The sequence below is a fragment of the Platichthys flesus genome, chromosome 20, assembly GCF_949316205.1.
Source record: "Platichthys flesus chromosome 20, fPlaFle2.1, whole genome shotgun sequence".
Classification (NCBI taxonomy): domain Eukaryota; kingdom Metazoa; phylum Chordata; class Actinopteri; order Pleuronectiformes; family Pleuronectidae; genus Platichthys; species Platichthys flesus.
Window position 1 is genome coordinate 19,868,905 of NC_084964.1, and position 13,277 is coordinate 19,882,181.

General features: G+C 42.4%; 3 protein-coding genes across 3 annotated transcripts; 2 read left to right on the plus strand and 1 right to left on the minus strand.

The window, feature by feature from the left end:
• Positions 1–27: 27 nt before the first annotated feature.
• LOC133975846 (receptor activity-modifying protein 3-like) lies at positions 28–4,382 on the plus strand. The gene is made up of 5 exons (XM_062413861.1): positions 28–185; positions 403–486; positions 1,242–1,334; positions 1,420–1,573; positions 2,434–4,382. The coding sequence occupies exons 1-5, from the start codon at positions 149–151 to the stop codon at positions 2,678–2,680; spliced, it is 615 nt and encodes a 204-aa protein (XP_062269845.1). The 5' UTR covers positions 28–148; the 3' UTR covers positions 2,681–4,382.
• Positions 4,383–7,088: 2,706 nt separating this feature from the next.
• On the plus strand, positions 7,089–9,353 carry LOC133975856 (asialoglycoprotein receptor 1-like). Its single transcript, XM_062413871.1, has 5 exons — positions 7,089–7,155; positions 7,283–8,017; positions 8,138–8,289; positions 8,401–8,528; positions 9,141–9,353. Exons 2-5 carry the CDS (start codon positions 7,393–7,395, stop codon positions 9,307–9,309), a joined length of 1,074 nt encoding a protein of 357 aa, XP_062269855.1. The 5' UTR covers positions 7,089–7,155; positions 7,283–7,392; the 3' UTR covers positions 9,310–9,353.
• A 273-nt stretch (positions 9,354–9,626) lies between these two features.
• On the minus strand, positions 9,627–12,874 carry LOC133975851 (UDP-glucuronosyltransferase 2C1-like). The gene is made up of 2 exons (XM_062413867.1): positions 12,674–12,874; positions 9,627–11,863 (listed from the first exon to the last, which is right to left on the minus strand). The coding sequence occupies exon 2, from the start codon at positions 11,852–11,854 to the stop codon at positions 10,250–10,252; it is 1,605 nt and encodes a 534-aa protein (XP_062269851.1). The 5' UTR covers positions 11,855–11,863; positions 12,674–12,874; the 3' UTR covers positions 9,627–10,249.
• Between the last annotated feature and the right edge of the window lie 403 nt (positions 12,875–13,277).

Here is a 13,277-nt window from a genome sequence, read left to right on the forward strand (position 1 = left end):
ACACACCAACACACACCCACACACACACACACACACCGAGCAGAGCCACCCTAAAGAGGGCCGGGCTTCTTCCTCATGAACCCTCTCTGCTCGGAGTCGTCACCTCAGGTCACACACCGGCCTCGCAGGTTCCCCCCCGCCGTCCACCATGATGCTCTACCTGCTCCTTCCTCTCCTGATCGCAGGTACCAACCTGACTTCTTTTAGAGTTTTAAACACTGGGTTGAGTTGAACTCTTCTTCTGGGGTTTCCTGTTGTTTTTGTCTTTTTGTTTCCTGAATGTTTTCCACGAGCTTCCATTGTTCTCCGAGTCGAGGAGCTGATGGAGGAAAAACCCAGACGGAGACATTTCAGAGACGAGAGAGAGTCTCTGTTGAAATGTGTTGGAATCTGTGTTCACAGGTGTTAAATCACAAACTGCCAACGTGACGGTGGAAGAGCGGAGCGGAGCCGAGAGGAATCAAACCTACGGTGTCTCCGCCAACGGTAAAACGTCATCTTTTTCATATCTCACCTACAACTTTTCATCGTTCTCTTTTAATTCATCTCATTAACTCTCAGTTATTTGATTTATTAAATGTCAGATGATGTGAGATGTTGATGCTTCTGTTCGTCAGGAACAAGATTATTGATGATTATAAATGATTATTTAATCATATAATCATTTAACAAACTTGTTGCTTAGATGATTTTCAGTTAATCATATTAATAAGTATGTCTGCACTTAAGGATATTTTCATTATTGCTCTTCTGAGTCAAGAGGGGACATATTAGAACATAATGTATATAATAGAAACTGAAATCTGTTTTGTTTTGTTATAACTATAATTTGTAGGATTTGAACCCCTCTGTAATGTTTTATGCTCATTGTGCTGAAACAATTTTATTTTATTATCTAAAAACTTTATCAGGATTTTTTTTGCAATTTTCTCCTTTTTGTAAAATCACATAGGATTGAATTAAAAAACCTTTTCCACGGTCGAACTGCAGTGACGCTGATCTTTATCTCTTGGTGCTTTTCTACGACTGGTTAAAGTTGAAGGAAACTACAAAGATTCAAAATTACAAAACAGAATTCACAGATTGGTGGAATTTGTGTTTATTCGTTATGATCAACAACTATTCAATTAATCCCCTCGGCTCCGTTCTCGTTCATCGGTCGTTTGTATGAATTCTCTTCTTATCGATTTAACTGACGATCATTTATTAGTCAGAAACATGATTATTGGTTTTTCCTGCAGAAAACGTGACGTCCATTTTGACCCCAGAGGAGAAGAGTCTCATCGAGGAGGAGCTGGAAAATGAGAACCTGACGTTTATCACGGAGGACGACGGTGAGGGACAGCGAACCTCATCGTTTCCTTTGTGTAACTCGATGTGACACGTGTGTGTTGGTTCATGTGTGTTGTGTTTGTGCAGAGAGGTTTCAGGACCAGGACACGCCCTCTGCTCACAGGCGCTGTGATCACCTCCTGCTGGTTTACGGCAGTCACGAGTACTGTGGAGGACCTTTTCACAACGAGATGTCCAACATCAGCTCAGAGGACTGGTGCCACCTGGAGCACGTCAGCAGGTACTACACGCAGATCCTTGCTAGAGTTACACGTTTTTGTTTTCACGTCGCTGTTTGTTCGCTTTGTTGCAACCTTCGATTTTTAAATTTACGACTTTATTTCCTTGTTTGGCTTTAAAAACAATTTTCCACTGTTTGAATTGTCGTCCAAAACCAAAACAACAACTTTAGAACCACAGAACTATGAAGCTGTAGAACGCAGAATGTGTGTGAACGTGTGTAACGACTCTGGAAATGTCCGTCACCGAGTCTGAGGGCCGGCCTCCGCCCTGCAGGGGAAACGCAGGGGGCTGATTGGCTCTTCCTTCAGTTAATTTACCCCCCCCCCCCCCCCCCCACAGCCACAGTCGCTGTTTATGCTCCGAGAGGAAATGGTTAAAGTCACAGACAGACATGTTGCACTGATGATCCAATCTCAAAAGGGAGGAGCCCAGTTTCTCACAGACAAAGTGATTAAAATGTTTTTATGGATTGAAAAGAAAACTTTCTTTCTTTGGTTTTAACGTTGAGTAAAAGTTAAAGCTTCTAAAACATGTAACATGTGTTTCCTCTTGTTCCAACTAACTTCAGTTAAAATTTCTTGATTTGTTATTTGTTCTTTAAAGAAGATGAAACCATCACCAGGTCAACTTAACTATTAGCAACACCGCCCCCATGTGAATTCCAGTGGTACTGCTCCGCTTTGTCATTTTTCGTGATCATGAACTCAACAACACTTCGTTCACGATGATAAAAAAACAAACAATAAAGGTTGAATCAGCTGTTTGAGACGTTGGAGCCTGAGAGCGATGATACTTTCTCTCTTGATAACTCTTCATCTCTTCATCTCTTCATCTCGTGTTTCCTGTTTCCTGTTTCAGGCCGTACAGCGAGCTCACGCGGTGTCTGGAGAAGCTGTCCAACTTGACCGACTGCTTCTATCCAAACCAGGACACCCAGGACTTCTTCATCTTCATCCACTCCAAGTACTTCCACAACTGCAGCAACGAGGAGCTGCTGTTTGAGGACGCGCCGCACTGGTTGGTGATGGTCCTCACGCTCATCCCAGTCAGCATCATCCCAGTCCTCGTCTACCTGGTGGTTTGGAAGAGCAAAGTCCAGGAGTGAGACGGGGACACGTCCACCTCACAGATGATCTGCTGTGAGTTTTTTAACTGAACAGAAACAATTCAATGAAACTTTATTAAATAAACAGTTAATCTTTTTAAGTGTGGAAGAAGTTTAGTTCCTGTGAGGAAGTGACGCTGTGCACGGAGGCGCTGGCGTGTGGAAACAGGAAACAGGAAGTGATGCCCAAACCCTCTATTGTCTAAAGTATATATGTGTTGGAGCTTTGAGATTTTCCATCGGTCCATTACTGCAGTTTATACAGATACTGCGGGTGTGAGTGAAATACACTGAAATACAGTGAATACTTGTGTTTAAAATAGAAATTAAGTCTAGAATATCTGTTGATTCCATGATATGTACAGAAATACATACATGAACTGAATATATGTTTGACTACATTATGTGTTGAAAAGTCTCGTGATTCAGTTTAAAGTTTATTGCTTCATCGTCTCTGATTTTATACTTTCGATATTTTTACAGGCACCAGAATGACTCATCAAAAGTATAAAAAACTATATTCACACGTTTGGAATCTGTGATCTGAGATGACACAGTGTGAGATTTCTAAGAAAAGCTCATTGATGTAGAAAGTGTTGGTTCCTGGTATTACTGTGCAGACCCGTGTGTGTGTGTGTGTGTGTGTGTGTGTGTGTGTGAGTGTGTGTGTGTGTGTGTGTGTGTGTGTGTGTCTGCTGTCTTTGCGACGTGCTCCTGGACGTTGAAGCTCAGTTTCAGGTTGAGTCCTCACAAGTGTAGAAACACACTCTGACCCCCTGAAGATAAAAGCCTCCGTGATAATGTTGCTTCCTGCTGAGTCGTAAACAGGCGATGAAGATAAAGAGGAAGAGGAACCATTAGCACAGAGTGTCGCGGCTGGTCCTCTGTATGCAGCACACACACAGACACACACACACACACAACTTTCTGTGATGTCCCTCAGCAGAATGACGTCGCTTAAAAGTCCTTTAAATTCTGTTTGGACGTATTTCTAAAAGTATTAAAGATTCATATAAACTATTGTGTCTACCCTGAATCCACAGGTGTGTAACCTCCCATGAAACCACATTCAAATTCACTACAGATTCAAATTTTTAATTGGATTTGCACAAATTTACACAAACTCATAAATATCAGTCGCGTTATTAAGGTATGAAAATCAAGCAAACAAAAAACATCCTTCCTCAGGATGTTAAAGAAAATCTAAAAAAATCCTGGATCTGTTGTTTTAGATTTTGTTAAATCTGTTATGAAGTTTTTGCATCGACGTTCTGAAAATCTTATAAACAAATCATACAAATAATAACTTTAATGACAAAGTGCTTCTCAATACACAGTTACAGAGTAAAAGCCCACAGAAAAAAGAATAACACAAAAGTTTAAAAGATTAAAATCAGTTAACGTGTGATCCCTTACATTAATAAAAACTAGAATACATCATACATGAAGGTAAAAATCACCAGATAACTTTTCATAAACGTTACATATTTAATGTCCCATAATAATCTGGGTTGATTTGAAGGTTTCATCAGATTGAAGCTGTTCATTCTCTCCTCACACGAGTTTCCTCGGGACTGAACCTCCTGCAGAGACGAGCATTGTGTGTCTTATCTGCGCCTGTTGACACCAGATGTCCTGCTGATAGCTGCATGTTTGACATTTTACTGTATCGCACAATCACCATAAAGTGTGATAAACACAGGCAGCGTCTTGTGTCGTCTCCTCCTGATGTTTGTATCTGGGTCTCAAAGCTTCGTGTGGTTTTTATTTTCATCCCTGAAGACGGGTAAACACTTCCTGGCCATAAGTATGTGGACGGCTGAACATTAGAATACGTGAGTGTGTCAGCTCATTTCAAGCTGGTACATTCATTTCCCTGTGGAGCTGGTTTGTTGATGTGGAATTTGTAAACACACAAACACGCAGTCGTAATCTAGATCGTGTTTCTTGTTCTGTCACGTTTGAGCAGATCAGCCAAAGACTTTCTGGTTTCATTTGAATCATTGGTAAAGTGCGTTGGTCGAGGGAACTCCACTCCGCCAATGAAGAGAAACACATGCAAATAGAAAAAGACACGTGCAAATTAAGAACACAACTTCATCAGTTACACAACACACAAGCTGCAACGAGTCACAACACATGCAAATACAGCAACACGCTGCAAACAGGGAAAACTACAACACAATGTTTTCAGGGATTCTATGTAACTCACATCTGCCACCTACTGATTCTTATTCAGTCAAATAAACTACAGTGATCTGTGAGTTTAATTTGAATTTACAGTTTTGTTTTTTTCATTTGTCCGAAGCGTTAAAGGTTCAGCACCAGCAAACATCAAACAAATGATTAATGGTGTGAGTGGGAAATCAGTGGAGCTGTTAAAAGACCAAACACAGACACACAATCCCAGCGTCAGGGACCATTGTTCCCAGTCAGATAAGGTGACATCAAATAGAAGAGGCCGTTATTACAGGTCCGTCTGCAGAGGGTTGAGGTGAAGCAGCAGAAGAAGAGAAGGTTTGATTCTTCAGCTGCAGACACGGAGGCCGTCAGTCGTCTGGAGACAAGCGGAGGTTCAGGAGGACGATCGGGGACAAGCGGGATCTGAAGGACGGGAGAGACGTGATCCAGGTGAGTCCGGATCCCACCTGATGTGAAGGAGCTCCAGCTGCACGTTGTGTGTTTGTGTTCAACCAGAGAAGGAAAGACAGAAGGAAGAGAGAGCAAGTGAAGGTGTGTTTACATTTTAAATATGTGCCAAAAAATCCACTTTACATGGTTGAAACAGGAGTAGAACATCTGAAAATAATAAAGAAATATTAAATCAGTCAACTCATGTGATGCACTGAGATTAAGAAAAGGCTTTTTATTAAGAGATGTTGTAAGAAATGATTTAAAAGACGTCAGATCTTCATTAGCAGTTTGCTTTAAACTTATTCACCATTAACTAGCTGCATGTTATTATGAATATTAGCTCTTTATTTAATGTATATATATAAATATATAGATCAATACACAGGATACTGATGATGAATGCACGATACAACATTAATAAATTCTTCGTGACAATTAAAACAGAGTCAGTGTTCTTCTAATATGTAGTTAATAATATTGTGATTAGATTAACAAATGTTTTTAAAGTATCAGAAATACTCCTGCAGTGGAAGATTATTAGTACTGATTATAGTATGTTGTATGTTGTTGGAGTATAATGTAGAGTAATGCATCAGATTTTATAGGTCGGTCTTATGTATAGAAAATGATAGGTATATAAAAAAGGTATGTACCCAGTGTGTGTACAATCGTGAGCTTCAAAGTAACTTTAACTGTAAAAGTAATAATAGTCATCAAAAGCAGCATTACATTGAAATACAGAGTTAAAGGTTTCTTAATTAAATACAGTTTTATTAAAGGATTATATAAAAACTGATATACGAAGATTTTTCATTCATTTTCAATCTATTACTTTACTGAATATGAGGATTTTATATATGCGCTTGTTTAACAATGCACCAAAAAGGATTTTATTAAACATGTTCTGTTATTGTTCATGTTCTTCTATAGCTGCAGATCTGGAGGAAAAAGTTTAAAGTAAATCTTAAAGAAATGTTGCTTTCTGGTGTGTGTCTGTGTTTGTGTGTGTGTGATTGTGTGTGTGTGTGAATCAGAACGTGTGAGACGCTGCTGAAGAGAAGAGTGTGATTCTCTTTTGTGATTCACAACAAGAAAACCACAGAAACCTTTTTTTAAAGATTCTAAAACCCGTCGACCACATCGACACCTGTGATCCTCGACACCTGGAACACAAAGGAGCTTTTAAAGTCCTGTTGTTATCAGAGTTGTGTAACAGGCAGATCGGCTTTGTGTGTTTATTCTGCTGCTCCTCATCTGCTCAGGTTAAGATGGTCGGTCACCAGTGGTTCACGAGGATCAACCTGACGGCACGAGGAGCCGCCGCCCCCCCGTCAGCCAAGCAGGAGCCGGACATGTGTGAGTGGATCTGAACTCAGGGGTTAAAATAAGAAGTGTTTTCTGGATAATGTTTCTATAATTCATGATTTAATCCTTAAAAAAACATTTCAACTTGTTTCCAGTTCAGCATCTTTGAAAACTTTATTAAAATGAGCGTTGACTTGGAATCTTCAGACAGTCGTGTTATTATACAGTAAGTCACATGATTCATATTCAGGAATCAGGTTTCAATGAAATACTGAACGAGGAAACAACATAAAGAGGGATTATAAGAAGAAAAGAGAAATTAAATGATACACAAGCTACTGAAGTTTTGGGGAAATGGTTTAAAAACCTTGTCTTGTTGAAATAGAGAGATTTTACACATCTGGACACACCTGCAGAATAATAACAAACTTTTTAATATTTCACTCTTCATTCTGGTGCCGAACTCTGTTCGGTTGTCGTCCTCTCGACGCTCTGTGTGTTGCTGCTCGCCACCTGCGCTGCTCTGGCCGTCCTGTGTAAGTATTCATGTTCTGTTAGCTCCTGGTGGGTTTAAAGGTGCAGTGAGTGGGATCTAGTGACATCTAGTGGTGAAGTGTCATGTTGCAGCTGAAGACCCCTCCCCTCTGTTTTTTTATCTTTCAGATAATCTCCAAACAAACAGGAAGTCAGAGAAGCTCTTCAGCCACCAGACCCTTAGCAACAGACACAGTTCGCTCACCAAAGAAAACCACAAACTGAAAAGAGACAATGAAATGTTAAAGGAGAAGAACTCTCGTCTGGACGAACGGAACCAACTCGTCAACAGGACGACGGCCGAGCTCGAGTCCACGAATCTGCTCTTGAGTTGGAAGAGCAGCGAGTTGACAGAGAGAGTCGTGAACCTCACGTCCACGAACACGCAGCTGACGCAAGAACACGAACAACTGGGTCAATACTCATCGGAGCAGGAGGAGCAGAGGCTGAACATGTCTCAGTCCATCGAGCTCCTGGTCAGTTCCAACACTCGCCTGCAGGAGGAGACAAGACGACTGGCCGAGACGAGCGACCTCCTGAGCGACGAGATGATCCAGGTGAAGGGAGAGAATCAGGAGCTCCTGGAAATCAACGACAGGTTTCAAGGAGAAATTCAGAATCTGACCGAGGTGATTGGAGCTTTCTCAAAGGACGACCTGGAGAAGCTTCAGGAGAAAGTAACGCAGCTTCAGGAACAAAACCAGAACCTGAGCGCGGTGCTGGTGAGGCAGCAGCAGGAGGCGGCGGAGCGGGACGGGCGCAGGACCACGGAGGTCCAGCAGATGGCGGCGGACGTGCTTTCATGGAACGAGGCCTATCGCTCTCTAGACCTCAACTGCCCCGTGGTCAACCAGAAGACCAGAGGTACGTCAGAGCTTCTCAGTGTTCACAGAAGTTTCTCTGCTTTGAGGGTCACAGCGACCTTGACCCTTGACCCCACAAATAAAAACTGAACTCTCACTTTCATCATCTTATTTTCCACAGAGCGAATTTGCAAAAACTGTCCCGACAGCTGGAAACAGTTTGAGTCAAAGTGTTATTACTTCTCCTCGCGCACGCTGACCTGGAGCGCCAGCAAGTCCTGGTGCCGGACACAAGGGGGCGACCTGCTCGTCATCAACAGTGAACAAGAACAGGTGGGGGAGAGAAAGAACACGGCATGTTGCAGTGTAGTTAATTTCTTACATAAAGAGAATTAGTTTATATGTATATCATCTGAAATCTTCTACTTTTATTCTGCTTTTCAGAAGTTTATTTTCCGCAGCAGTCGGACTCCGGATCCGTCCGGCACCAGACTGTGGATCGGCCTGAGTGATGAAGACGAGGAGGGCGACTGGCGCTGGGTGGACGGCAGCAGAGTCTCTCCAGACGAGCAGTGAGTCACAGCGCTGGATTCAAACGTGATAGATTCAACATAGAATCTGTTAATACCTAAAAGAACCAGTTCTTATTTTGACTCGAGTCTTTCTAACTTTAGTTTGTAATTGATAAACTAAATATCTAAATTTCCCTCGACTGTTTACTGTCCGTAACTGTTTCTCCTAGTCTGTTTTACCACTGTAAAACATGACAGTATGTTTACTGTATTATTTTATACACTATAATGTTTTATTGTTTCCTTTAAGAAAACAGTCACAGTCAGAAATCTGTTTAAATCTCCACACAAAATATCTCTAGGGCAAAATATGTGTAAGGGATTTTAAATGTTAACTACAAAGAATTTCAAAAATGCTTGAATATATTTAAAATTAAAAATACCAACTTTTAAAAAATGTACTAAATTAAATAATTTACAAATATTTTCACTCTTTTAACTACACTGTAAAACAACAAAATATGAAAAAAAACATTTTCGAGGCTAATTACTCGATACAGCCTTTTAAAAGAAACTTTGAAGGGTCACCTGATCGGTATTTTTCCTCGACAGTAACTCGTGAGTGTCAGTTACAGTTTCTCCGCGATAATGACTCAGCCGCTCCCCCTGCAGGTACTGGCTGAGCAGACCGGGAGTGGGGGCGGAGCCTGACGACTGGAAGCTTGACGACCCACTGGGAGAAGACTGTGGTCACGTTGACACGTCGGAGAACGCACTCAAGTCCTGGATGGACGCTTCCTGTAAGATCGCTTACAGGTGGATCTGTGAAAAGAACTTTTAGCTCCTCAACCAACATTGTTATTTCTCATTTCATGTATTTCTCTGTATCAAGAGAAAATTGTGTGAAAGTATCTGTGGTGTGATCATTTTCTAACACAATTATTCGTATGTATTCAAATCTGAGTTTTAATATAACAATAATGCAAGTGCCCTCTCTTACTTTTTTATTTTCATTCTGTAAACATTTTGGCAAATGATTTTTCATAATTCAATGAGAATGACAAACAATAAAGAAAATAGAAGTATTGGTCTTGAAATGTTGAAACCTATTTTTTTTATGGGAAATATTTATCCACCGACATATTACAATTTCAGAAATTCAGCTTATTCATAACTTTATTCACAGCTTCATCTTGTTTGATTTCATGTGTTAAAGTCATCGACTGTAAATAAAGATGGACGACATGACAACAGAAGTGAAGCCGAATCCTTTTGATCGCCCTCTGGTGGCTAACAGCGTTCTGGGTCATGAACCTTGCCTCCTCCATGTTACCAGATGGTTTCTGTCTTTTTAGTTCCTATCACACTGATGTTCATGTGTTAATGTTTCTGATGAGTTTGATTTTGTTATTTGATGCGATAAATGTCATAATTGAAAGCCCAGACTGACTTGTGATTGGTCGAACCTTGATGCCACGCCTCCCCACCACGATCACTTCTACACAGACTTATAATTTAGCTTCATTTTGTGCATCGGGAGGAGGTGGAGACATGTCGTCCATCTTAGCCACATCTAATTACAGTCTGTGGCTAAGATTAATCATTTGAAGGGTCAGGCTGCTCTCATTATATATTTTCTTCATGGTCATTAAATCCCATGTGCAGACCAGATCTCTAAGACCATTCAGTTTCTCCTCAGATGAGGATCATCAATTATCTAAAATCATCAGTTAACTGTTAGCTTTTTGAGGTAAAGTATATAAAAGCTTTATCCTCTGTTTCTATTCCTGCTTGGGTTTCCTCCTCCTGCAGAGTCGAGAGCACAGGAAGCGTATCGCTCCCACTACAGCTGCCGTCAGCACCAACAGAACTGCTAACAGTACACATATAACATCCACGGAGTGAAGAGCGTACCAGGGCATCTTGTAGGACTCGGTGCGTAGATGTGACGCACCTCCGTGCCTCATGACAAACTCGATCCAGAAAATAGCAGTTTCAAGTGGACGCATCGGTGTGTCCCGATGAAGGTCGGAGAGACGCTTCATGTTGTTCCTGTACGAGGGATCGTGAAGAACTTCCTGTAACGTTTCCAGAAAGTTCTGGTGCGTGATTGTGTTCGTATCGACCACCTTGGCAGCACCTCGAGTTTCCAACCTCAAAATGTTCTCATGCTGGTCAAACAGAAGAGGAATGCCAACAATCGGAACGCCGTGGTACATGGACTCGTAGATCCCGTTCGTACCACCGTGGGCCACAAAGGCTCGAACCTTCGGGTGTCCCAGGAGGTCGTTCTGGGGCATCCATTTCACCAGAAGGGTATTGTTTCCCAGATTCTTTGGGGTCTCTCCGACATGCCTCCATATGACCTTCTGAGGAAGTTGGGCGAATGCAGCAGCGATTTCAGAGGTGATCTCTACAGGCAGGGCTTTGACCAGAGTGCCCAGAGACATCAGGACCACGCCATGCTCTCCTGAGCTCTGGACAAACTCCTCCAGCTCTGCTGATAGAGGCTTAGATGGTTTACATTGAAAACCACCAATGTAGAAGATGTTGGGCATGGTGGGTCGGGGGAATTCAAGGACAAAGTCAATCCTCATGAGCCAGATGTCTGCTCCCTGCAGCAGATGATAGAAGTTTACATCTGGACCAAAGTACCTGTCCACCAGTCGGTCGTAGTGAGGGCTCACGATGAACTTGTCGACGCCCATGTTCAGGACATAGAACAGGGAGTTTCTCACTCTTTGCACAAACGTCATCTTGTCCGAGGCGGCGTGTCCTGAAACCGGAACGTAGGATGTTGGTGATGGAGCCACCACGAAATGCCCTTCTCCACTGGTGACCCATCGCACGTTGTAAACAGTCGGCAGCTTGAGTTCATGAGCCACCAGAACCCCAACAGGCAGACCTGGGTCCAGAAGCACCAAGTCAAACTGAGTGTCACGGATACTCTGCATTAAAGTCTTATTCTCAAACATTTCTACCACCATCATGCTGGCCTGTTGGTGAAGTCCCGACAGCTTGCCGAGCATTTCCCAGTAAAACTTCACGAATGCAAATAGAGACGGCCCCTCTTTCTTGATGGACAAAATCTTGCTCAGGAGTTCGGAAAAAAACTCCTGGTCCTCCAAGCCCATGGCCTCTGGCAGCTTGACGGAGATGGAGCGGTAGTGTGGTGCACTCTCCTTGATGTACCAGCTCGTGGTTGTGCGGACCACGGTCACCTCATGGCCTCGGGCGTGGAGGCTCTGGAGCAGCAGGTCCATGTTGACCCAGTGGCTGCCGTCCACCGGGAACACCAGGATCTTTCCACCGAGGACGCCAGGACTTGTCAGGATGGACACGCTCGCCACCAGAAGGACGAGAGAAAGTCCTGGGATGCTCCCCATGTCTGAACTCTGAGGAGAAGAAATATAAACTTCATCATAAATAACTACGAATCAAAACAAACAAAAAATCTGCCAAATATACAGAGCTTGAATTAAACATTTTTAAGTCAGCAAACATAATTCATTTTAGTGACATATTAAGTCCTTATTAACCACCAATCAATCAAAAGGCAATGCAGAGAATCTAAATGAAAAACATTTGCTGGTTTCCGGCTTTGAAATGTGAGAACTGGGTGAATAACCAACACTTTTTATTTCTATTCTGGGTTTTGAACAGTTGGTTGAACTAAACCTAACAAGGACCTTTGACTGATGATGATGAAACTATTGATTGATTAATCATTCAGTTGCTTGTGCAAAAGGTTACAGCACCCAAAAAGCCGCTTGTGTTTTTCTTACTTATCAAAATACATTTCCACGCTTTAATATCTCTCAGACTTCATCTCTCTATTGTGTCTTTGGCCTGGATTTGCACATGAAACCAGGAGAAGGTTGCTCCTGGACTGTTTCCCCAGCTCTAGGTGCTCACTGGTCTCTTATCTCCTCATCCAGCAGCAGGGCCTGGCTAACAGGCCACAGAGCAGAGCAGAGTTCACAGAGTAAACACACAACAGTGTCGGTCTCTGCATGTTTTTTGCTGTCGAGGAAATGGGGAGAGGATTCCGTCTGAACGCCCTTCTGCCCAGAGCTACTTCCATGAATCAAGAACTACACAAATACAGCTACTTTTAGAGTGTGCATGACAGAGTGTGTAGCTTTTGTTAAACTCTGCAAGTGAGTTGTTGCTATTTTTGAAGAAGTAAAAGTGTTGTTACTTACCCGAAATCCCTGTAACTGCAGAAATGTACTTTGAACCAAGTGAAGCCGAGCGTCTGTGTGGTAACAAATCCAATCTCCAAGCCCCAGAGCTGATTATTGTGTTATATAAAGAGGAGAGGTTGTTCTGTGTGTGTGTGTCTGAGTGTGTGTGTGTGTGTGTGTGTGTAACAAATGGATTTCAGATGTATGTGAAGTGAGGAAAGTGAAGGGGGGAGGTTTAGCAACTGAGTCCGCCTTCTAAGTCTGCTGCATACACACAGGAATGCACACAAGCACACACACACACACACACACACACACATACACACACACTCACACACGCACACACACACACACACACACACACACACACTGCAGTAACCCAATATTTTCCAAAACATTAGAAAGAAGTTTCCACCAGACAAGGACTCAACTAAAGGCAAGACAAAGTTGTAAAACCCCCTAGTGCTTGTGTGTGTGTGTGCGTGTGTGTAATCCTGTGTGTGTGTGTGCATTCCTGTGTGTGTGTGCATTCCTGTGTGTATGCAGCAAACTTAGAGGTGTATTTGTTTTGTTTCGCATGCTCATCGCTTTTCTAGTCAACAGCAGCCTGATCTGAATAAAA

What these genes read in the sequence shown, in the direction of transcription:
- LOC133975846 (XM_062413861.1), top strand. Translation starts at nt 149, where the DNA reads ATGATGCTCTACCTGCTCCTTCCTCTCCTGATCGCAG. An exon ending in CCTTCCTCTCCTGATCGCAG is followed by an intron (nt 186 to 402) that starts GTACCAACCTGA and finishes CTGTGTTCACAG; the next exon opens with GTGTTAAATCACAAACTGCC. An exon ending in GTTTATCACGGAGGACGACG is followed by an intron (nt 1,335 to 1,419) that starts GTGAGGGACAGC and finishes GTGTTTGTGCAG; the next exon opens with AGAGGTTTCAGGACCAGGAC.
- LOC133975856 (XM_062413871.1), top strand. Translation starts at nt 7,393, where the DNA reads ATGTTAAAGGAGAAGAACTCTCGTCTGGACGAACGGAACCAACTCGTC. An exon ending in GGTCAACCAGAAGACCAGAG is followed by an intron (nt 8,018 to 8,137) that starts GTACGTCAGAGC and finishes TATTTTCCACAG; the next exon opens with AGCGAATTTGCAAAAACTGT. An exon ending in AGAGTCTCTCCAGACGAGCA is followed by an intron (nt 8,529 to 9,140) that starts GTGAGTCACAGC and finishes CTCCCCCTGCAG; the next exon opens with GTACTGGCTGAGCAGACCGG.
- LOC133975851 (XM_062413867.1), bottom strand. Translation starts at nt 11,854, where the DNA reads ATGGGGAGCATCCCAGGACTTTCTCTCGTCCTTCTGGTGGCGAGCGTG.